Source organism: Zootoca vivipara, chromosome 1 (genome assembly GCF_965207765.1).
Source record: "Zootoca vivipara chromosome 1, rZooViv2.hap1.1, whole genome shotgun sequence".
NCBI classification, from domain to species: Eukaryota; Metazoa; Chordata; class Lepidosauria; order Squamata; family Lacertidae; genus Zootoca; species Zootoca vivipara.
The window spans coordinates 102,050,566-102,072,947 of NC_142582.1; the positions used below are offsets into that span (position 1 = coordinate 102,050,566).

Genomic DNA, 22,382 nt, shown 5'->3' on the forward strand with positions numbered 1-22,382 from the left:
GACAAAGCCGCTTCTGGCGAACCAGAGCAGCGCACAGAAATGCCGTCTACCTTCCCGCCGGAGCGGTACCTATTTATCTACTTGCACTTTGACGTGCTTTCGAACTGCTAGGAGGGCAGGAGCAGGGACCGAGCAACGGGAGCTCACCCTGTCATGGGGATTCGAACTGCCGACCTTCTGATAGTCAAGCCTAATGTTTCTTGAGAAGAAAATTGAGATAAAGGGTAACCTACCATTGTCTCAGAGATGGGAGTGGAGGTGGCCCACATATTCCCTTTATTAAATGTATTTTTAGCTTGCAATTCATTATGTGATTCCAGGCAGGTTACAACATAAAACAAGAGCAATTACAGGTAGTTAAGTGCAGGTTAAAAACATGGCATTAAAAGTTCAGTCATAAAAACACCCAGAATTACAGCAGCAGTCCAACAGTCCACAAATGTTTTGGCAAACAACCAGGTCTTCTCCTGGAACTGAAATGCCAAAAGCATTGGTGCTACTCAAGTTTCCAGGGAGAGGAAATTCTGCAATTGGGGTACTGCCACAGGTATTACCACATGGTGTATTACCCTCAATTCCAGATCATTAACCCAGCAAGAAAGACCAGATCCAGAGCTTTTCCTGCTGAATACAGGCCAGTAGTATACAGGCCAAGTCCCATGGTAGTCATAGTTGCCTGAAGTTCTACGCTGGCCATCCCAAGGTAGGCCCAGCACAGATGTTAAAGTCATTCAGTGCCTGTCTGTTCAATATTTGTTCATACCGTATCTGTTCAGCCAGTGTGGTGTAGCAGTTAAAGTGGTGGACTAAGACCAGGGCTCAAACCGCCCCCCCTTCAGCCATGAAGCTGGCCATGTGTCAGTTACTGTCTCTTAGTCTAACCTACTTCACAGGGTTCTTCTGAGGATAAAATGGAAGGATGGAAAATCATATCTGCTACCTCCTCAAGCTCCATGAAGGAAAGATAGGATGCAAATATTATAAATAAATAGAGAGATTGCTGATGATTTCAGGGTGCTGTTTCCAAACTTTATTTCCGCTGTATTTGAGCTCATTTGTACGATAATGGGAACAATGAATTTAAGCCGTCAGTAAATTTAGCAACATACACCTCAGAGTTTGTGGGAAGACCACACCAACTGTGCAACAGTGAAGGAAGGGTTGCTGAGCAGCTGCCTAAAGATAGCAGTGCCTATTTCTATTATGGTATAAAACCATGGGGTTTCTGTAATTTGGTAAAAGTTTAATAGTACTCCTCTTTTATACTATGTATGGGAAAGGAAAAAGTATTTTGTGTTTTCTAAGCAAAACTGGTCACAAACTGTTACTGATGCAGCCGCCCAAGAATTCTTAATAGCAGCACCACAATGCCATTGTGTGGCAGTGCTGCAAAGAAAAAAATCACAACAGCTGTAATCAGGGTGCAAGAGAGGAACACCTGGAAAGCAGGTACAAGTAAGGGGCTGTGTTGATGTTGATGGTTCCATATTTTTCAATGTACTTAGCTCAAATCCATCACCCGCTGGCTATTTGATCTAATAATATGAATCCAAAATGACAGCATGTAATGCTATTTGATTTAAAAAAATCTTATCAAATGATTTCAAAGTCTACTCTATATTAAGATAACCCAAACTATGCATTCCTGTTCATTTGGCCAACAACAGAGGCCAGAGACTCCCAAAGAAACTAACAGTTGGAGCAGTGTATTTTCTGGGACAGTGTTCTCGAAGCTACGAACATGAGTTTGACCAAACTGCGGGAGGCAGTGGAAGACAGGAGTGCCTGGCGTGCTCTGGTCCATTGGGTCACGAAGAGTCGGACATGACTAAACAACTAAACAACAACAACAACAATTTTCTGGGAAGAGGATACAGCAGACATCCCCAAACTTCGGCCCTCCAGATGTTTTGGGCTACAATTTCCACCATCCCTGACCACTGGTCCTCTTAGCTAGGGATCATCGGAGTTGTAGGCCAAAACATCTGGAGGGTCGCAGTTTGGGGATGCCTGGGCTACAGTATGTTCCCCAATACTACTTTAGTTAGTGGTTGTGGCCAAATGTCTTCCTCTTGCCATGACGTTCATCCTGGAAGAAAGTGCTACCTCCCAGCTCCCTTGTTCTTCTGCCTGGTGTAATGCAAATGTTCTTTGACCATAACTGTTTTCAGGTTCAAGATGGAAGCAATGTACCCATTACCAGCTTTACATGTGTTAGAGAATATGACTGTTTCAACAACCTGACACAGTGGTATCAAAACTGTGAGGACGATCACTATAGGGATGAAGTAAATAACAGATAATGGGCTTTCCATAGTGCAAATGTGCACTAATTGATGCTGAGTAATTTCAATTATTAGTTATATTCATAAATGCATATTAAGGAATTATGTGACAAGTTTTTCTTTATTCCTGCAGTTTATGCCAGGTACAGTATGGGGAACAGATGTGGCTAGGTTTCCAGTTTTCATCAACCGTAGACAGCATGGCCAATGATCAGGGGTGATGGGGGTTTGTAATCCAACAATATATGAAGAACCACAAGTTCCTTTACCCTGGTTTATAGTCTGTGCTTTGCTTAAAACAACAACAACAACACACACACACTTACTGTAAGTCTGAAGTGTTTTGACATGTGATTTCAGCACAGGAAATCAAGTAACATTGATACCTTGCACTCATAAGCAGTTATGGTCAATAAATGCATACACAGATAATTGATAATGCAATTTTGCTTTTTGGCTGTTAATAACAGATCAAGTTGCCCAAGGGTTATAAATCCATCAGGTATTGCTACATATTCAACATATTGAAAGCATCTTGATATAAAAAAGGAAACTTCCTCCAATTTTTCAGGTTCCCCTTCAAAATACAAGATTTTGCAGCCCGAAGAACATGATCTTTTAAGTCTGCATTGGCTTCCAAAACCAGTAAATGGCCCTTCTCATGCCAGCCATCAGATGCCTGTGACAGAAATCTGATCATGAAGGAAACAGTCCTGACCCTTGTGCTTTGTACAACCTGGTTACAGAGGTGTACTGACTGGGAACATGAAACATGCAAACTATCACTAGGCTTGGTGGAACCCAAAGCAACACACTAAATTGGGGCAAAGGAGGAAAGACGGCCCCAAACAGCTATTCGATGACTAAGCATACTCAGTGGGCCCATAATATTGACCGATTGTTGGGGGTGATTGAAGGGGGGGGGGTTCCTGAACAAGAACACCTCACGCTGCAACATTTTGTTGCAGGTCTCGCTCGTAAGAGAACTTTAATGCAAGCGCAGGGAGAAACAGCCGGTGGAGAAACTGATAAGACCCGAGGAGAAACGTTGCTTACTGGTCGTTCTCATCCAGTGAAGCAGGCGGGGCAGATCCCCCGCACGCGCACCCCGCAGCACGTTCAAAACAGCCTGGCGAGCCGAAGGGAAATCCATGCTTTACCTACTGAAAACACCGCGCATGCGCCGGGAAGACCGCCTTCCCTTCACAATCCTGACTGGCGGAATCAAGATACGTCAGCAAAGGCTCTGACCTCTCCGTTCGTCAGCTGAATCCATTTATGTAAAAAACAACAACCCATCCTTGGTGGACGCATGCGCGAAGCAGTCGCTATGCTCACCAGCCCTGGGAGAAAATGAGGAATCGCTCTCGCAGAGATATTCGCCGAGGCGCTGACAGACACGGCATAACAGAGCCCCGCCCCTTACGGTACGTGCTGGTGACGCCCGACGCCCCTGGTTGGCAAAGGGTCCGCTTTCTGAAGTTTTCTGATACGGTAACAGGAACGCACGCAGTGCACCCCCCCCCGCCAACGGTTTCTGGTTCGCACGTGCAGTTAGTAGAAACCTCCCCCCCAATCATGCGTGGCAAAAGCATGAAAATAGTTACTTAAAATGAACATACGCCAACACCGCGTTAAATAGGCTCATTTTCATAGAAATAATGCTATGTTAAAAAAGGCTTTACAATAAAGAATCCACACCCACCCACCCCCGCAATCTGGACACCTTGCTTAAGTTATAAACGTCCTTTGGTTCAGCGTTTTGAGGAGGGGGGGCACTCTTCCATCGTCTCCCGAGCGAAACGGATGCCAACTGTTGTTGGTAACAGTATATCAAAGAACTGGTTTATTTATCTGGCATGCCCTACTATCCATAGATGGCTAACTCAGGAAGGACAAGTTTAAGTACGTCCTTTTTTAAAATATCCACTGGACACAATACATTTCTTGTTTTCTATCCAAGATGATCGTTTTCCGCCCCGCCCCCTTTCCTTTGTTGTTGTTGTTGTTTAGTCGTTCAGTCGTGTCCGACTCTTGGTGACCCCATGGACCAGAGCACGCCAGGCACTCCTGTCTTCCACTGCCTCCCGCAGTTTAGTCAGACTCCTTTCCTTTAAGTAAATGCTAATCTTTACTTGCTAGCGTGAGAAACCAGATCACTTAAGTACGTGAAATGTTGCTTCGCAAGTGTTGGGACAGGATTAGACCGGGAACTGACAGAAGCACAGAGTTTCCAAAAGCACGTTTATAATATATTCACAAGCAATTCCTTATTGGGTTTAACAGCGATTTGCAGTTAATTCACACGCGCTCTTTTGATAGCTAGACGCTTGATTAAAACAAACAAAAAACCAGCGACCCTTAAGCATAATACAGGACCGGTGGTTCGCAAATAAAATTAAAATCCTCATAGTTCAGTCATAAAGATTAAAGCCCGATGACGCACATCAACATGTGGTGGGGCAAACTGCTTTCGTTCTCACACTTATGAGATCAACATACGGTACTATTTCCTTTCTACTTACAGTATTTATTTCATAAAACATATGCACCGCTGGATCGTAACCCCCCCCAAAAAACATAAAAGCGGTTACCAAAAACAAAACAGTAAAACTAAGACAAATTTTCAACCCTGCTTTAGAACAAACAAAATAAAATAAAATACTAAAACAGATTAGAAATCTAAAAACCCTGCTGGACAATTGATCTAAACTAAAGCTCTGAATCGAAAGGAAACCTCCAACCCCGCCTGCGCCCTACATACGTGCAGTACCCTTACTCCACCTATGCACTCACTGGCGCACGCATGGTTTCAATATGTACTTTTCAATACCCGGACTCAAACTGGGCGGGATTTATAAATGCCCCGGAAGCGGAAGTGCGCGCGGGGTGTTTTCCCCCCTTTTATGTGAGGGAGGCTGTTAACTTCGCAAGCTCCGTGTAGTGGTGACGTGACATTCTTCCCGGTTATGCTGGGGGAGACTGGAGGGGACGGTGTTCGTTACCGGTGCTGGTCCTGAGTTAACGGCTTCGTGAGGGCTTCCTGTCGCGCGGCTCTCGTCGCCGGGCCGGGCCGGGCCAGGCCGCCGCTGCTTTAGAGGCAAAAGGAGGGGGAAAGCTGCTGTTCTGGGTGAGTCTTGTGATGGGGCGGGTGGCTGCAGCGCAGCGTTTCCGCTTGTGTGCGAATAAAAACTTCGCGCTCCCTTCTGGGTTATGCCCAGCTGTTGCCCTGGATCTCCAAACTTCAGGGCTATGGGCAGCTTGGCTTGGGAGGAGATCGCCGGGCGGTGTGTTGGTGAGATGAAACTTGCTTTTGCGGCGAGGCCAAAAATTGCTGTCTGAATCGGGCGAGACAGTTGTTGTTTAAGCCATCGGCGGCCTTGCTGTATAATCGAAGCTTTTCTCTGTATTTGTGATGGTAATCCTTTCCGTGTACAGTACGTATGTATATGTTCGTTGTTTTTCATTCCATGTGATGTAGGGCTGTGATTAAATTCAAAACAGGTTCTGAGTCTCCACTCAAATTAACGACATACGGTAGTTCAAAGGACAACATTAAAAAGCCCCTACGTAAATCATTACTTGCAAATTACAACACAAATACTTTTTTTTTTTTACCATAAGTATGCAGCTGGGAAATTTGTGTGTGCAGTGGCTTACCAGTGCACTTTAAAAAAATATATTATCACTTGTGAAATGCAGCAGCTTTTCTTTTATATAGATTTAAACCATCTTGAGAAATGTTACATGTCAAGTGGCCCTGAGTTGTTTGGTGTATTTGATCAGCTGTTAAAGTTTTTGGGCTACAGTTTGAGTTTTCTTGTTACCTGTGAAATCTATGGCTAGTTCAACTAAAAAAATCCTGTATGTGTGTAGAGAATTTAAAACACTTCAATTTTCTATCACATCTGTGACTCCAAGGCAGCTCACAAGACATAATAAAAGCATCTGTTTGCAGTGAAAATAAAAACAGTTTAGCCACTGGTAGTGCAATTGTAAATGAGATTGCTTATAGTTACACCCCTATAAGTTTGTCGGAACATAATTTCTACTAAGTGTTTTTAAGATTGTAGTCCAAGAAAATAGTACTATAAATAGTTCCAGGTCTTTCCTACAAAGGAGCTTCCTTGGCTGTTTAGAGGCCAATGGGTCCACAAATGCACAGCCAGACTAAGGCCACAGTTTTTGGCTTATCTAGCAAAACTCTAAACAAAGGTTTGGTTACCAATCCCAGCCAGTTTTTATGTTTTCTGGTTATACAATAAGCATAGACTAGTTTCTTTGATTTTTCATAATAAATGTTACTGAATGGACTTTAAAAACCGCACCAAAATATTGCTTACTTCAAATGGTTAAAACCCCCCAACATGCTTTATGTATTTTATATTAAGCAACTAAAATTGAATCAAATTTGTATATACTTTGATACATAAGATAAAAGAAATCAGTTAAAGTAAGATACAGTTGCAGTAAACCTAATTTGATGAAACAAAATAAAAAAATTCCTTCCAGCAGCACCTTAGAGACCAACTAAATTTGTCATTGGTATGAGCTTTTGTGTGCATGCACACTTCTTCAGATACACTGAAACAGAAGTCACCAGATGCTTATACAGTGGTACCTCTACTTACGAATTTAATGCGTTCCAAATGCACATTTGTAAGTAGAAAAAAATTGTAAGTCGAATCCCACAGGAATTCATTGGGAGAAAAAAATTCATAAGTAGAAAAAATCCTATCTAAACCACATCCAAGATGGCGGACGGAGCTCCATTCGTAAGTAGAGTTATTCGTAAGTAGAGGTACCACTGTATATTGAGAGGGTGAGGAGAGGGGTATTACTCAGAAGGGTGGTGGGAAAGGGTGATTGACTGACTGATAGCTGTTGACGGGACAGTATGCAGATAATTAAGGTAATACAGAATGAAGACGTTGACCTAGTGTGTGGCAGCTGTGAAAATGGCAAATTCCACAGCAGCAGGGATAATTATACATATACAGATATTTGGTGTGATCACATTTGAAACACTGCGTACAGTTCTGCTTGCCTCACTTCAAAATGGATATTGTAGAACTGGAAAAGTTTTGGGAAAGGCCAACAAAAACAAGAGGATAGAGCAACTCCCCTATGAAGAAAGGTTGCAGTACATGAGACTTTTTGGTTTAGAGAAAAGGCAGGCAAGAGGTGACATGATACAAGTTTATAAAATGATGCATCACATAGAAAAAATGGATAGAAAAAAGGTTTTCTGCCTCTCATAATACTAGAACTTGTTGACATTAAATGAAGCTGCATATTAGAGAATTCAGGACAGGTAAAAGCAATTACTGCCTCATGCAGCACATAGTTAATCTATGGAACTTACTCGCACAGGTGGAAGTGATGGCCACCAACTTGGATGGCCTTAAAGGAGAATTAGAGAAATTCATGAAATATAAGGGTATCAGTTGCTACTAGCTTTGATGGTTGTGCTCTGCCTCCATGGTTGTAAACAGTAATGCTTCTGAATACCAGTTGCTGGAAACTGCAGGAAGGGAGAGTGCTCTTGTTTATGGATTTTCCACAGGCAACTGTTTGGCCACTGTGGGAACAGGATGCTGGACTAGATGGGGCATTGGCCCGATCCAGCAAGCACTTAACGTTTTTTATCATGAGTAATTTGATTGCTCAGGTTAATTTGTGGATTGTGTTAACTAATGATTCCTTTACTCTTGAAAATTGATATACAGTCATACCTTGTGTTATGTTTGCTTCACGTTGCGGCTTTTCAGGTTACGAGTGCAGCAAACCCGGAAGGGTTTACTTTGGGGTTCGCCCTAGGTGCACGTGCAGAAGCAAGCTTCGCGCATGCGCTGAAGCGCTTTATCACGCACACGTAGTAGCGGCACTCTACTTACGGACTTTTCGAGGTGCAAATGGCACCCTGAAACAGATCACGTACAGTACCACTGTAGTTGTAACATTGGGCTTTGCCAGTAGTAGATTTGAATACTTGATGCATAATCCAGAACTTGTTTAAGCATTCTTCATTCCCATAAGAAAATATGTTACTGTACTACCTTTCTCACAACTTGTATCCATGGTCCATCATTTATCTAGTAAAGCAGAGTAACCTAGATACCTTTTGTTGTTTCCTTTCTTAAGATTTGATTCCTCTCACATTACCTGTTCTCAGAAATGAATAAATTCTTTTAGCTGAGGCACAACACAGGTTGGGTTGGGATCCAAAGAACTGCATTCATTCTGTGTGCCCATGAAGACTTTAGGCATGTTTCTGCAATAGCATTCCCAAATGATGCAAACCACTTTTGAAATAGAGGAAGCTCTCAGAGTAGTCTGATCTTTATGCAATGCAGGTGGAATATGATCACAGCCTTTGGATCCTTGCAGAAGAATTTGCCTTTCTAAAGAATACTAGTTGACATTGGGGGGAAAATACTGGTAGTTAGAAAATGTTCGAGAAAGTTAAATGCATTTCAAATGTGCACTACAGTCCCATCCATGTATATTCAGAATTCAGCCTAACTAATTTCAGTGGGACTTGCAGGGAGCAAGTGTGTATAGGTTTGCAGCCTAAATGTTCTTGATCCGGTGATTATGGAAGGTTTATCTTTTGGCAAAAGGAAGCTTAGGAAACTCAACTAAGAACTTACCTTTTTATGCAGCTATAAATTTTATATAAACATTGAAGCATTAAATATTTGCATAATTTAACATGCAAAATATTATGGCTGTAATTACTGGTATTCAACATGTTACCTCTATGAAAAAATCAAAATATATTAGTAGGAACAATTTTCAGAGCATGTTTCTATCTCAGTACCTTGTTGATTAGCTTTGTTCTTTTGTATCACATCTTTTAAAAAATCTTCATGTGCTACTTCTAAAAATACTTTTATGTTCATAATACTGTACTGAAAGTTTAGCTCACACGAGGGGCAGTATGTCATTGATATTTTAATGTTTCTTTTGCAGATCATATTTGAGTTGTCTTTGAAGTTGCCAAAATGGTTTTAGCAGATCTTGGGAGAAAAATAACCTCAGCATTGCGCTCTCTGAGCAATGCTACAATTATCAATGAAGAGGTACGTAGCATTTCCATATGTGTTGTAATGATGATAGTTAACTAGAAGGTAAGAATTATAATTTCTTCACAATCAAATTTGGCTTTGGAAGAAAATGGCCCAAGCTTAAAGTAATAAGGTTAAATTTCTACATATAATGAAATATGCAAGGGCTGCTTAAAACATACTGTGTGGCAGCTGTTGCAGCTAATTAGCTGAGACTTAATTTGTATTGTTGGAATGGTTGAATGACAACTTTCTACTAATGTAATTTACTTTGAAATATTGCATTAACAAAATTCAGGACATTAACATTTTCTGTCTTTGTTTTCTCCTTACAAGGTTTTAAATGCTATGTTAAAAGAAGTATGTACAGCATTACTGGAAGCTGATGTCAACATTAAGTTAGTGAAACAACTGAGAGAAAATGTCAAGTAAGTGACCCAACCAAGATAACATAAAGATGTACACTTCTCTTCAGTGATTTATCTTTCTGTTTGCTTGTGTCTTGAGAGGGCCATGTGTGACTTCTTCATACCGTGGAACCTCGGTTTACGAACACAATTGGTTCCAGAAGTCTGTTCATAAACCGAAGTGTTCATAAACCAAAGCGAACTTTCCCATTGAAAGTAATGGGAAGTTAATTAATCCGTTCTAGACGAGGAAAAACACCCCCTAGAACGGATTAACTGCTTTGCTCTGATGCCTTCGCGGAGGCCGGGGAGCGAAGGCCCGGCCTCCCCGAAGGCATCGGACGCTCAGTAGGCCTCCGGCACCTCGGTTTACTAACTTCCGGGTTAGGATAGTTCATAAACCGAGGTGTTCGTAAACCGAGGTTCCACTGTACTACTTAATTAAAACCCAACTTAAATCAGTTCAATTTCTAGTTTCAGAGGAATAACTGATGTCTCAATAAGTGCTCTTCTGACATAGCTTATCTGTCCCACACAAATGGAAGTAAAATCCTTGTAAAAATATGGGATATTATACAACTCTGCCCATATGCAAATGGAACAGACTTCCTCTTGTGCAGTAAAACCTCTCCATCCTCTCCTCCCATCAGTGCACCCTCAAAATCTGCTCCAGAGAGTTGGAGCGTTGGGGGTGATGAGCCTCCAGAGCAGATTTAGAATGTGAGTGTATGGCTGCAGAGGTGGTGCTAGGGAGAAGTCTTGTTCCACAAGTAGAAGTTTGCCTGTTGAATTCTGCCTATAGTAACTCTATTATAAGTAGTCCTAACATCCAGGACCTTCAGAATAATGCAAGATACAGCACTTCTATAACAAATTGATTGCTAGGAGGGCAGAGTAGGAGACATGAGTAGCTGTATGTTCTTCTGGGCCAGCTGCCAAAACCGAACTGAAATAGCAAGCTGGAATCCTGCTTGCAATGAAATTTACTTGGTGCATGGAATACGTATGACTGACATATGAAAGGTGAAACAAATTAAAAAAATTCCTTCCAGCAGCACCTTAAAGACCAACTAAGTTTTTTATTTTGGTATGAGCTTTCGTGTGCATGCACACTTCAGATATGAAAGGTGTTAGTTGTTTTCTTTGTGGATGAGCACAACACTGTTCTGAATAAAGATACATAGAAATGTTTTTGTACAAAGGTATAGTATATTATCTGTCAATGTTTTCTTGATTAACATTAATGTTCTTATTCTGTCATTTATTATATTTGTTATTCCCAAAGCGACATGCATTCAAATCGGTTCAAACACAAACAATGAAAGTCTAAAAACAGTTATATGGATAAAACATAGGTCTTACAGATCCCACCCTGGGAAAAGGGGCCACAAATGCCTGAAAATGGGTAAATAGGAAAGTCTTTGCCTAGTGCCTAAAAATAGATAAATATTGTACCAGGCATGCCTCCCTGTGGAAGACACCACTGAAAAGGCCTGTTTTTGTGTTGCCATTCTCTGCTCCTGCAGAGTGGGCACATGATTAGTAGCTGTTACTGACAATTGGTGGGAGAGGGGGTCTATAAGTAAGTTTGCTAACTCCATGCTCCTAAACATGCCCTTGGATGCAATTCCCATTGCATTCAACATAACATTTTTGTTCTGTCGTATTGTTTTTGATCTTCTATTGCTTATTTTTTCTGTTTGAACTATAGATCTGCTATTGATCTTGAAGAAATGGCTTCTGGCCTAAATAAAAGGAAAATGATTCAACATGCTGTCTTTAAAGAACTTGTTAAGGTAAAATATATTAAATAGTAATACAGTTGGTTTTTCTGATCAAACATTCCTTGTTTCTACTTCACATTCTCATATAAACATTGTTGCCATATTTCTATATGAATATTGAGTGACCATTGCCAGTCTAATTGTAGGTATGTGCAATCTTGCTAAGACATCTTTTGGCTCTGGGACATCTTTACCACAATGCAGATTTTAATCTTACTCATTTTACATATTTCTTTCTACTGCAGAAACTATAATCTTAAGCATTGTGTTGCATGCGTTGCAATAATGAGTTGAATGGAGTGGGTTGTTAGCCAGCATTGGCGAGATTTACCCTTTATACAGTTGACAGTGGCTCAAATTAATACCAAACCAAAGTTTGTGCTACCTCAGTTTTAGTGTGGTGGTTATATTGACAAAACTGTAGTCACAGCAATTGCTCTGCTTCTGGAGTCCATTGTGCACAGAAGCAACAGTGCTTAGCAGGTGCGGAGGAAAGACAAATGGTTCTAATCAGTGGCTTGCCTGCACATTTGGGAGTTGAAATTATGGATGGTTGACTTCCAGACTATGATTAGCTTGAACTGTGATTTACTGTGATGTCTAAAAGGAGCAACGGTGTAGTTTAAATGAATAACTGGATTTTATACCAATTGTATAGCTAGAATACCTCAATTGAGAGTACTGCAAAACCAGGTGTATGTGCTGTTCACCTGACTTCACAGTGAGGTGATGATTGTAGGAACATCAGTGCACCATGCAGGACTTGCGAAGAAACACTGCTTCAAAGACTTCAAGCCCGTTTTCTCCAGGGATTTGGTGGCATGTCAGTCTCACAGCTGATCCTGCTATGTCTCCACCATCTCTGCATGTGATGTCATATAAGGGGAGCAGGTGGGGTAGGGTGGAAAATGTGACCTTGGCGGAGAAATTGGGACCTCTGCTAGGGCAGAGTTTACCCACCCCTGTCTTAATGACTGTAAGGATGGACTTGTTAAACTTGTTCACTGGCCCTAGTTTGTATCACTGCTAGGTAATTGGAGGGGTTTTGAGTGGCACAGAACTGGGCAATGTTACCATTTACTGATATAGGATACCATTGTTTTATTTTGATTTCCAAGTATCTTAATTTCTCATTTCCAAAGTTAAGAGAGAAAGTGTTACAACCATGATGCTGGAAAAATATATTAAACCTTCAAACAAAACTGCACACTGAAAATCTTGTGTGTTGATTCTGAAGCTTTGGTTCGTAGCACACATGTATACTTTTTGCTTTATAGCTCGTAGATCCTGGAGTAAAAGCCTGGACACCAACAAAAGGAAAACAGAATATCATAATGTTTGTAGGGCTGCAAGGAAGTGGCAAAACAACATCATGTTCAAAGGTAACTTGCATTCTTCATAATATTTAACATAGACTGTTTGCTTTCAGATACACATTTGTGACTATGAACAAAACAACTAAATTTTAGGGGTGCATTCAGGTGTTACGAGGCAAAATCTTTCTTGTATAAAGAGTTTGCCACAGATAGATCTCTGGGACTTTGAGCTTAACTACTTTTGATTGAACCTAGACCTGCTGGTCCATGAACAGAAAGGCTTCTTTCATTTCCAAAAGGACTGCTGATCCAGTGGAGGCTTCTTTCTGAAGAGGGGAAGACATGACATTCATCTGTTTCCAACATCTCTTTGCAGCCACTAGCACGACTATTACCATTTAAGAAGGTCTCTTAGCACTGGAGTAGCATCTAGTTAGTGAGTTCCTCTCTGGTCAAGGATGGATCTAATCCTATAATTGCAGGAGATCATTAAATGTTTTGTCGTACTTTTATAGAGTCTACATCTTGTACATAGCCATACCTTGACAAGACTTGAAAATAGTGGCATATAGTGCAGCCCGCCTGTCACTACATGACAGTGAAACTTCCCTGTAATTGTCATATAAAGGCAGCAGAACCCATATCTTCTGCAGCTCAGGGTTCTGCCCTAAAGGCTTACAAATGTAAGCAACTATAAAATGAAAGAACCTTCTTACTGTTCTCGTGCGCCATATTGGTTACTGTTAATTGCTGCTTGTGCCACAAGGCGACAGAACAAAGACCCATTTTGCTCTTCTTATTGGGCACTGAAAAATAATGAAAATATGATGTAATGCTCTTGAGTTCTTAATACTAAACTTGACATTATCATTACATCTTTGAATTTCTTATTAACAGTTGGCATACTACTACCAGAGGAAAGGCTGGAAGACATGCTTGATATGTGCGGATACTTACAGAGCAGGTAAAATACTCCCCCCCCAGCGATTCCATTTTCACTAGGTGTGCATATTCTACATGGCTAACAAATACTATCTGAATTCTACAGGTGCTTTTGACCAGTTAAAACAGAACGCAACAAAAGCAAGAATTCCATTCTACGGCAGGTATGTATCTCTAAGTTCTGTTGCAAAAATTATGTTATCAGATTCTGAGATGATATTTGAAGAACAATTTTAGTCAAAGTGCTGCCCACAAGATGAAGTTGTTTCAAACTCCCATCATCCCTGACCCTTGGCTATGTTCGCTGAGGCTGATGGCCACAACTTCTGGAGGACATTTTTTAAAAAAATAAAGCTAGAATTTAACTATCTCACTCTTTCTGATTTTTAAAGTACTTCTCATGGCTGTGAGAGAAGCTTAGTAACTTGGAATCAATGTCTTACATCCAGAAGGAAGTCGGTTTAGGTTTCAGTAGAGCTCTCTATGCAATCCTGCTACATGTACATAATCGCACTGTACATGCCGGTTCTCACTTACAGTATATACATACGTTGAGTCCATTAGTCACACTCAACAACCCTCCATTCTCCAAACAGGGCTTTTTCTCTGGAGGAATTACATGGGCATGCTGTCCCCTATTACATACAGTATTTACTAAATTTATAGACTGGTTTTCATAATTAATTGAAAGTTCACAAAAAAAGAAAAGAGAACAATCCAAATAAGAACCAGTAATCCAGTGCCAGTTGCACACATATAGAACGAACTATATGTGGGCAAAACTGCAGTTTGTGAGGATACTGTAATTGCCAAGGGCTGCTGAGGAAAATGCTAACCTGTTCCTTTCCCCCAGCTCCCACTAGTTAGCAAAGTAGCAGGACCTTAGCATAACTTTGTTTCCAAGCCTGCGTTCATTGCACTGGCACTCATAGTGCACCCAGTGTGCTTGTTCCTTTTCCTCTACTGTTACAGGCTGAAATTTAAAGTGCGTGTGCATTTGTGTGTTTGGCGGGATTGTAAACCAGTCAATAACTTGCTTGGGAAATGAGTTTCAAAACATTTGATCTTGCACAGAAAATTTGCAGACTCTTAGTGTCATAGGAAGTAGTCTAGAATAGCAGTGGTTGGTGAAGCAGTACACGTGTGGAAGCAGTGAGCTGCTTCTGTGAGGCACTGCAGGGCCAGGTAGCCCATCCTTACTAAGTGTTGGGCTGTGTCAGCACCATGCAAGCAGGCTGCTGATAGCAACACTTTATGCTCTCTGCTTGACAACTGCATACTTGCACTGTGGTTGCATACTTGCACTGTGGTAACATTGTCCATGTAACTGAAGCATGTGTGTTCCTGTTGGAACAGTTACACAGAAATGGATCCTGTGATCATTGCATCAGAAGGTGTTGAAAAATTTAAGAACGAAAACTTTGAAATAATAATTGTCGATACAAGTGGTCGTCATAAGCAGGAAGACTCACTCTTTGAAGAAATGTTACAAGTTGCCAATGCAATAGTAAGTAATGCACACAATTGCTTTATTTTTAACAACTGTGCTGAAAGTAGTCATGCTGAAATCCTGAAGTACTGCCTTATCAAAATGAATATCTAGATTTAGTGGGGCTTACTCTTTAGTAAGTGTACCTAAGATTGCAGATTTTGAGTCTGTGCATAACATAGAGCAAATAATCATGAACAATTTTTGCTTTTTGGGTCAGGGACTGTTTTGAAGGGCCTACCTCAAAGTGCTGGTTTTGAGCTATAAAGCTTTAAATGGCCCAGGACCACAATATTTCAAGAACTGCCTCTTTCCATATGAACCTACCCGGACCTTGGGATCAATTTCTGAGGCCCTTCTTCATGTGCCTTCTCCACGATCTCCGGAGGGTGGCGATATGAGAACAGGCCTTTTCTGCAGTGGTTCCCCATCTGTGGAATGCTCTCCCCAGGGAGGTTTGCCTGGCACCTTCATTATACACCTTTAGGTGCCAGGCAAAAATGTTCCTCTTTAACCACACCTTTGGTTGATTGATATCCTATGCCCTTTTAAAATGTGTTGGGGAGGGGGCAGGTTTATTGGATTGTTTTTGTTTTTATTTTCATTATGTATTTTGTGTTTTTATATTTTGATTTTATCCTGTGAACCGCCCTGAGGCCAGATATAGGACAGTATGCAAATTTAATAAATAATTGTTATAATAATTGAAGGCGTCATAAAATGGAGTCCCTCAGCTTGGTCACTATTTGATGATCCAGATCTAGTACAGAGCTAAATAGACTCATGGTGGGCTATATTTTTGCAGATGCATGATTTTTATGATAAAATGCTGAACCAGCTTTTGAGGGCAGTGCAAACCTTCCAACTTTTATAAGTTCAAAATTTTAGGAAATGTTAAACTGGGCCTCCATATTAAAAATAATATTAGAATAATTGTTGGTTATAAGTAACCATTAGCATTGTGTAGTACTGCAAATGATTTGTCTTCTCCTTTGATAACATGCAAAAATGGTATTCCATAGGTAGTTGCTTAAAACACCTTCCTGTGTGTTTTCTTTATACTTGCTGATATGAAAGCAGTTGGAAAGAGAATTTTATTATTTGCTCTTGCTTGTGTAAATACTTACAGCAACCAGACAATATTGTTTATGTGATGGATGCGTCTATTGGTCAAGCCTGTGAAGCTCAAGCAAAGGCTTTCAAAGATAAAGTTGATGTTGCTTCTGTAATTGTAACAAAACTGGATGGCCATGCAAAGGGAGGTGGGGCACTCAGTGCGTAAGTATATTTTCACTTAATTATGGAGCTAAGTAGCACTGCAGTGACTGTAAATAGCTGAGTACAGTAAAACTGTTCAGAAAGTAATGCTAATCCTTTGCTTTGGTAATATTATTTTGAGGAACCTTATTTTCCCTCAAGGGGAAACAAATCATTAAGAATAATTGCCACCTCTTGTTACATTGGAGTGTGCATGTTTGGCTGTATGCTAAACTGTCTCTAATAGAGTAATATGGTATCCATTTTTCAAGCAGCAGAATCCAGTGGCTATAGTACTGTGATGAGGCTACTTTACCTATTCTTTAAACTTAAATTTAAGTAGGATTATGCTGTATCCACTGTGATTTAGCTCAATTTTTAATGACGTTTTTCAAATTCAGAATGATGAATTTTATTTAAAATCCATTTTGCACAGCAGAATGCTCTGTGTTGAACTGAGTTATAGTTGACTTTGTCCTTCATTGCAGAGTGGCTGCCACTAAAAGTCCAATCATTTTTATTGGTACTGGAGAACATATAGATGACTTTGAACCTTTTAAAACACAACCCTTCATCAGCAAGCTTCTTGGTATGTATTCATTGCCAATAGGACCAAAAAAACCCTCTCTAAAAATATATTCTTCAGTGTGTTCAGATTATTTAAAAATCTCATGGTTTTTATTTTAGCTCCTGAAGATGCCTTTTTGTATTACAGGTATGGGAGATATTGAAGGACTGATAGATAAAGTAAATGAATTGAAATTGGATGACAATGAGGCACTCATAGAGAAATTAAAACATGGTAAGCAGTGCCAGAAGTATTACTAATACGCTGTGGAGCAGCTCAAAACACCTATTCATAAGTGTGTTTTGGAATGATTGAGTGTAGCAACCTAATTTTTATTAATGTAACTATCTTTGACTCCCACTTCCTTTTGCACTTCAGGTCAATTTACTTTAAGAGATATGTATGAACAGTTCCAAAACATCATGAAAATGGGACCCTTCAGTCAAATCTTGGTAACTATGGCTGAAACTTTTTTTTTTTTTACAATCTGATAAGATTCTTTTTTCTCTTGAGTTCAGAAAATTCTGCACTAAAACATTAAAATTCTGTCTGATCTCGAATGCTACATATATTTGAAAAAGGGATTTAATATTTACTTATAACTGTTGTAGGGTATGATCCCAGGTTTCGGAACAGATTTTATGAGTAAAGGCAATGAACAGGAATCGATGGCAAGGCTAAAGAAACTGATGACAATAATGGACAGTATGAATGATCAAGGTAAAGTATCCTGCAGTTGAGCAACTGAGTGACCGATGTGAGGTGTACTTACTACATTGTCAGAATAGTGAAAAGCCTAAATCAGGCATGGCCAAACTTGGCCCTCCAGCTGTTTTGGGACTACAACTCCCATCATCCCTAGCTAACAGGACCAGTGGTCAGGGATGATGGGAATTGTAGTCCCAAAACAGCTGGAGGGCCAAGTTTGGCCATGCCTGGTCTAAATGAATGATACCTAATATTTGCTGTTTATAAAATTAAAATACTACGCTAATAGTATAGAATTTTGAGTGGTTGACCTTTTAAAAAACCTGTAATTGACTCATAAGCATTTTAACAGTGCACAATAAATAGTTTATTTTCCCATGGCTTCTCTAATGTAGAACTTGATAGTACAGACGGGGCCAAAGTTTTCAGTAAACAACCAGGAAGAATCCAAAGAGTAGCAAGAGGTTCTGGTGTTTCAACTAGAGATGTTCAAGAACTCCTGACACAGTACACAAAATTTGCACAAATGGTGAAAAAGATGGGAGGCATAAAAGGACTTTTCAAAGGTGAGAATAATTACAGTTGCATGGATTTCATGTTCTCCAATTTAATCAGTTGCATAACTTTAGAAGCCCCAATTCTGGACTAATTTTAAAAACAAATAATGTTTTGTGCTTATGAATTTCCATATTCAAAGTAGATTACATGAGCATCGCCATGTAGAAAAGCTGTATGTAAATTTGGTTTTAAAACATCATTTTCATAGATATGTCCTGAAAAAGACACAAACAGTATTTTTCTACTTCCCTTGAAATCACTCCAGAGATTTGTGTTTGACCCTGTTTAAGAGATGAAGCTGAAACATGTGGTAGAGATAAGGTCTTGATTGTCTCTCTGAAAAGAAAGCAGACTTTTCTAATGAGACTAAGATTCATTGTTTTGTATAAAAAATTTGTATACCAACCTGCAGCCGTACATCACAGGGCAGTTCACTGATAAGGCCTTGGATTTCATATTTTCCATGCTGTGGAAGCAAACATTCTCTTTGCTTAAAAGTTTCCCAAACACTGGGGGAAGGACCAATCTATAGACAATCAAATAGGTTTTAACAGTGTTGAACAATGCCAGTCAATCCAGTTATCTAGAGTGAACAAGTATGATTTCTAGCAAAAGTGAGATTACTGACTTTTCTCTCAAATATACAACTGCCAGCACAGTAAGAGGATAAACACCCTGTAATGTTTCTGATGGGTTTGTCATTTCCCTCTCCCTCCTGTTTTTCCACCCCTTTAAGGAGGTGATATGTCGAAGAACGTAAATCCATCCCAGATGGCAAAATTGAACCAACAGATGGCAAAGATGATGGATCCCAGAGTTCTTCATCATATGGGTAATGGTTACAACCCCTCCCCCCCCCCGCTTACTGTAGGAGGCTAACAAAACCTATGGTTATGTGGTTATGTTTCAAAATTTAAAGGGCAATTCAATTGTTATTGCCAAATTTCAGTTTCTCTGCAGAAGGAATGATGGAAATTATTTATCAGTAGCATATTGGTGCCAGGTATCAGTGCTAAGGACACCTTGTTGGAGTTCAAACAGTTTGAAACTGATTTTTTCTTTTTAAAACAAATTGGAGCCGGAGTAGACAGCTATTATTGCCTTCCATAAATTTTTAATAGAGCTCAAGTACTTTAGCAACTGTTAAATGAGAGCTTGTGCCACCAGCATTAGCACACACCTATGCTTAATACATTCTGTTCTGTTCTGTCAAAGCTATCCCTTGGGCATGCACTTCCATGCTGGGATTCAAAGAGCTACTCTAGACCTGCTTAAGGGCTTGGGTATGCCCTGTGGAATCTTCATTCTTTTTTGTCTTCGAAGAGCAATACATATCACAGCATACATTGAAAAGTCACCTGTTTGCAGAATGGTTTGCATTATGACACAAAGGGCTTCTGTTGGACAAATGCTAGCCAAAAGTTACATTGCGCACACTGAACTAATTGTGCAGCTTTTTTCATTCCAGTTGACCAGTTCTTATATAAATGTTTCATCTTACTAGGCTTTTTCCAAACTGTAATGTTGAAGTGTCCATATTTAATATTCCTCTTTTATTCCAGGTGGCATGGCAGGACTGCAGTCAATGATGCGGCAGTTTCAACAAGGTGCTGCTGGAAATATGAAAGGCATGATGGGATTCAATAACATGTAAAAAGCCTTAATAAACTGACTTGATTAACCATTTGCTGGAACATCACTAAAAGAATGAGATCTCCTTTTTTTACAGTGAAGGAGAATGTTAATGCAACAAGTGATGCTTTTGAAACTTCAATCTGAGAGGTTCTAGATTTATTTCTAGAAAGTGGTTATATTTTTGCTTAAATTGGTTCTTTTCTGTTTTAATTTTGATGTTACATGGAGAATTAAGTTAAAAATCAAATCATGTACAAATTTAATATTTAGAGGAACTTTTTAATTGCCTCATGGCAGCCGTTATATTTGTAAACAATTCAGAACTTTGGTTAATACCAATATGTCACAAATATACTGTAAAATAAAGTGGTTGTAAATTTAAGAGTTGGGGTTTCTTTGTGACTTTGCACTGGGCTTCAGAAGTAAGCTTCTTGTAAGGGAAGTATTGCCAGTGTTAACTTCAGAGTGTTCTGAAGTGTTCCTGGATAGGTTTTCTTGATTCAAATATTTACTTTGGACAAAGATTGCTCAATGGAAGGGTTCTGTCTGGAACCAAAACCTATTTTTCCAGTTCTGTGCAGCAGATCCAATAACTTTCCAAAATGGCAAGAACCACGTCACCTAGAAATGTTGATGTGTCTCTTTCACTTTGGCATTATTTTGGAGGTAACTACTTTCCCAGTTGATACTACCTTCTCCAGAGCTTTTCTCACTGGAATCCCAAACCAATTATAGACAAGATCTAATAATGGCTGTGTGCCTCTCTAAGCTGTTTTTTCTGTCAGAGGTGGCTCCCAATTTTCTGAACCAACTGGTTAAAATGGTGGGAGGCTTCCAGTAGGTGGGGGCTGTATGCTAAAGCAAATGTGTGGCACTCGAGGGCCCGCACAAATTATTTACGTCTCTTCTACCTAGCCATTTATAATTGTAAAGCTTTCTCCAGCAGGAAAGATCCTTGCATAGAAAACAGGAGTGCAGGGAACTGTAAAAGGTAAAGGTAAAGCGACCCCTGACCATTAGGTACTGTCGTGAGTGACTTTGGGGTTGCGCCGCTCATCTTGCGTTATTGGCTGAGGGAGCCGGCGTACAGCTTCCAGGTCATGTGGCCAGCATGACAAAGCCGCTTCTGGCGAACCAGAGCAGTGCACGGAAACACTGATTACCATCCTGCTTGGAGCGGTACCCATTTGTCTACTTGCACTTTGACATGCTTTCGAAATGCTCGGTTGGCAGGAGCAAGGACCAAGCAATGGGAGCTCACCCCATCGCAGGGATTCGAACCGCTGACCTTCTGATTGGCAAGCCCTAGGCTCTCTGGTTTAACCCACAGTGCCACCTGCGTCCCGCAGGGAACTGTACTTAACCCTTAAAATGATTTCTCTCTCCTGTTCTAAGTGTATAGTCTTTCATTTCTGCAAAGAACATGGTTTTGCGCTAGTTAATATGTCAGACATAAGAATATTGAATGCACATAGTAAAGCTCTACATAATCAAAGTGCTGATCAACAGGTTTTTAAGTCCATCAACAAGCCTCATTACTATATTCAGTTAATTTGAAGCCCAATCTCAGGGACTAACTACCAAGCTATACTAATGCTTGGATAGATGTTGTCTGCCTGCCTTTCCCTTTCCTGCAAATAAACACATTGCCTTAGATCCAAAGTTTCATGCACGAGCAGACACCACTTCTAGCTTAGTGGTCCTGCTGGGTTCCCCCAAGTCCCCTGACTGGCTGTAGCCCCCTGTGCCTCATTCCATATCTTTTCAGAGGATCCATCAATCCTTAGAAGTGGGTTTCAGGACGCTTAGGGGCCTGTTGTATAGGAGGGGGTCAAGTCCCACGATCTCTAAATTATCACATTATAAGATTTTTTTAAATGAAAAACCTAAGTGATTTTACTGTATGTTGCATTGGGAGCTGTATGTGATTACTAGTGGTGGTCTGTTATTTTCTTTTTTGGGGTCTGTCTTGCAGCAAGTTATCTGGATATCAGTCTGGCTCTGTTGATCTGTTGTTTAACTTCATTGGGTGGATATTTTAGTTCTAAAAAGGTTTGCTGTAGATCTCTTAGGTGAGAGTCTGTAGAGTAAGAACAGAGGGCCTGGCTATATACAATGGATTGTTTGGTATGTTTGGGATGGTAGCTTAAAGCCTACAGCTCCCAAGTTAAAACAGTTCAACACATCATCAGAGATCTACAACCTCTCCTAGACAATGACAGTTCTCTTTCTCAAGCTCTGGGATGAAGACAGCCACCCAGTCTTTAAAACTCCTCACCCACAATAATACAACCACCAGACTTAACATGGACACTGGTACCAGAGCCTGAAATAAACCCAGATGCCAACTTTGCTGCCACATA

At 40.3% G+C, this 22,382-nt stretch overlaps 2 protein-coding genes across 4 annotated transcripts in view; one reads left to right on the top strand and one right to left on the bottom strand.

Moving 5' to 3' along the window:
- The window catches only part of LOC118082268 (uncharacterized), a 19,035-nt gene extending 15,588 nt beyond the window's left edge, over positions 1–3,447 (bottom strand). For both annotated transcript variants that reach the window (XM_035109426.3, XM_088671775.1), the window contains exon 1: positions 3,342–3,447. In XM_035109426.3, the coding sequence (XP_034965317.1) occupies positions 3,342–3,438 (97 nt within the window). In that variant the 5' untranslated portion in view covers positions 3,439–3,447. The remainder of the gene's footprint in view (positions 1–3,341) is intronic.
- Positions 3,365–20,401, top strand: SRP54 (signal recognition particle 54). 2 transcript variants are annotated; one of them, XM_035109414.3, is made up of 16 exons: positions 3,365–3,712; positions 9,261–9,370; positions 9,692–9,783; positions 11,474–11,558; positions 12,824–12,928; positions 13,760–13,826; positions 13,911–13,968; positions 15,161–15,311; positions 16,423–16,571; positions 17,039–17,139; positions 17,266–17,352; positions 17,497–17,570; positions 17,730–17,838; positions 18,222–18,392; positions 19,121–19,216; positions 19,947–20,401. In XM_035109414.3, the coding sequence occupies exons 2-16, from the start codon at positions 9,293–9,295 to the stop codon at positions 20,036–20,038; spliced, it is 1,515 nt and encodes a 504-aa protein (XP_034965305.1). In that variant the 5' UTR covers positions 3,365–3,712; positions 9,261–9,292; the 3' UTR covers positions 20,039–20,401. The 2 variants fall into 2 exon arrangements, with proteins under 2 accessions (XP_034965305.1, XP_034965297.1); XM_035109406.3 differs by lacking the exon at positions 3,365–3,712 and adding an exon at positions 5,192–5,415.
- The last annotated feature ends 1,981 nt before the right edge of the window (positions 20,402–22,382 follow it).

Bases quoted from the DNA above. Each gene is read 5' to 3' on its own strand.
- SRP54 (XM_035109414.3), top strand. From the start codon at position 9,293: ATGGTTTTAGCAGATCTTGGGAGAAAAATAACCTCAGCATTGCGCTCT. The intron at 17,140-17,265 runs GTATGTATTCAT...TTTGTATTACAG, and splicing joins CTTCATCAGCAAGCTTCTTG to GTATGGGAGATATTGAAGGA. The intron at 18,393-19,120 runs GTGAGAATAATT...CACCCCTTTAAG, and splicing joins CATAAAAGGACTTTTCAAAG to GAGGTGATATGTCGAAGAAC.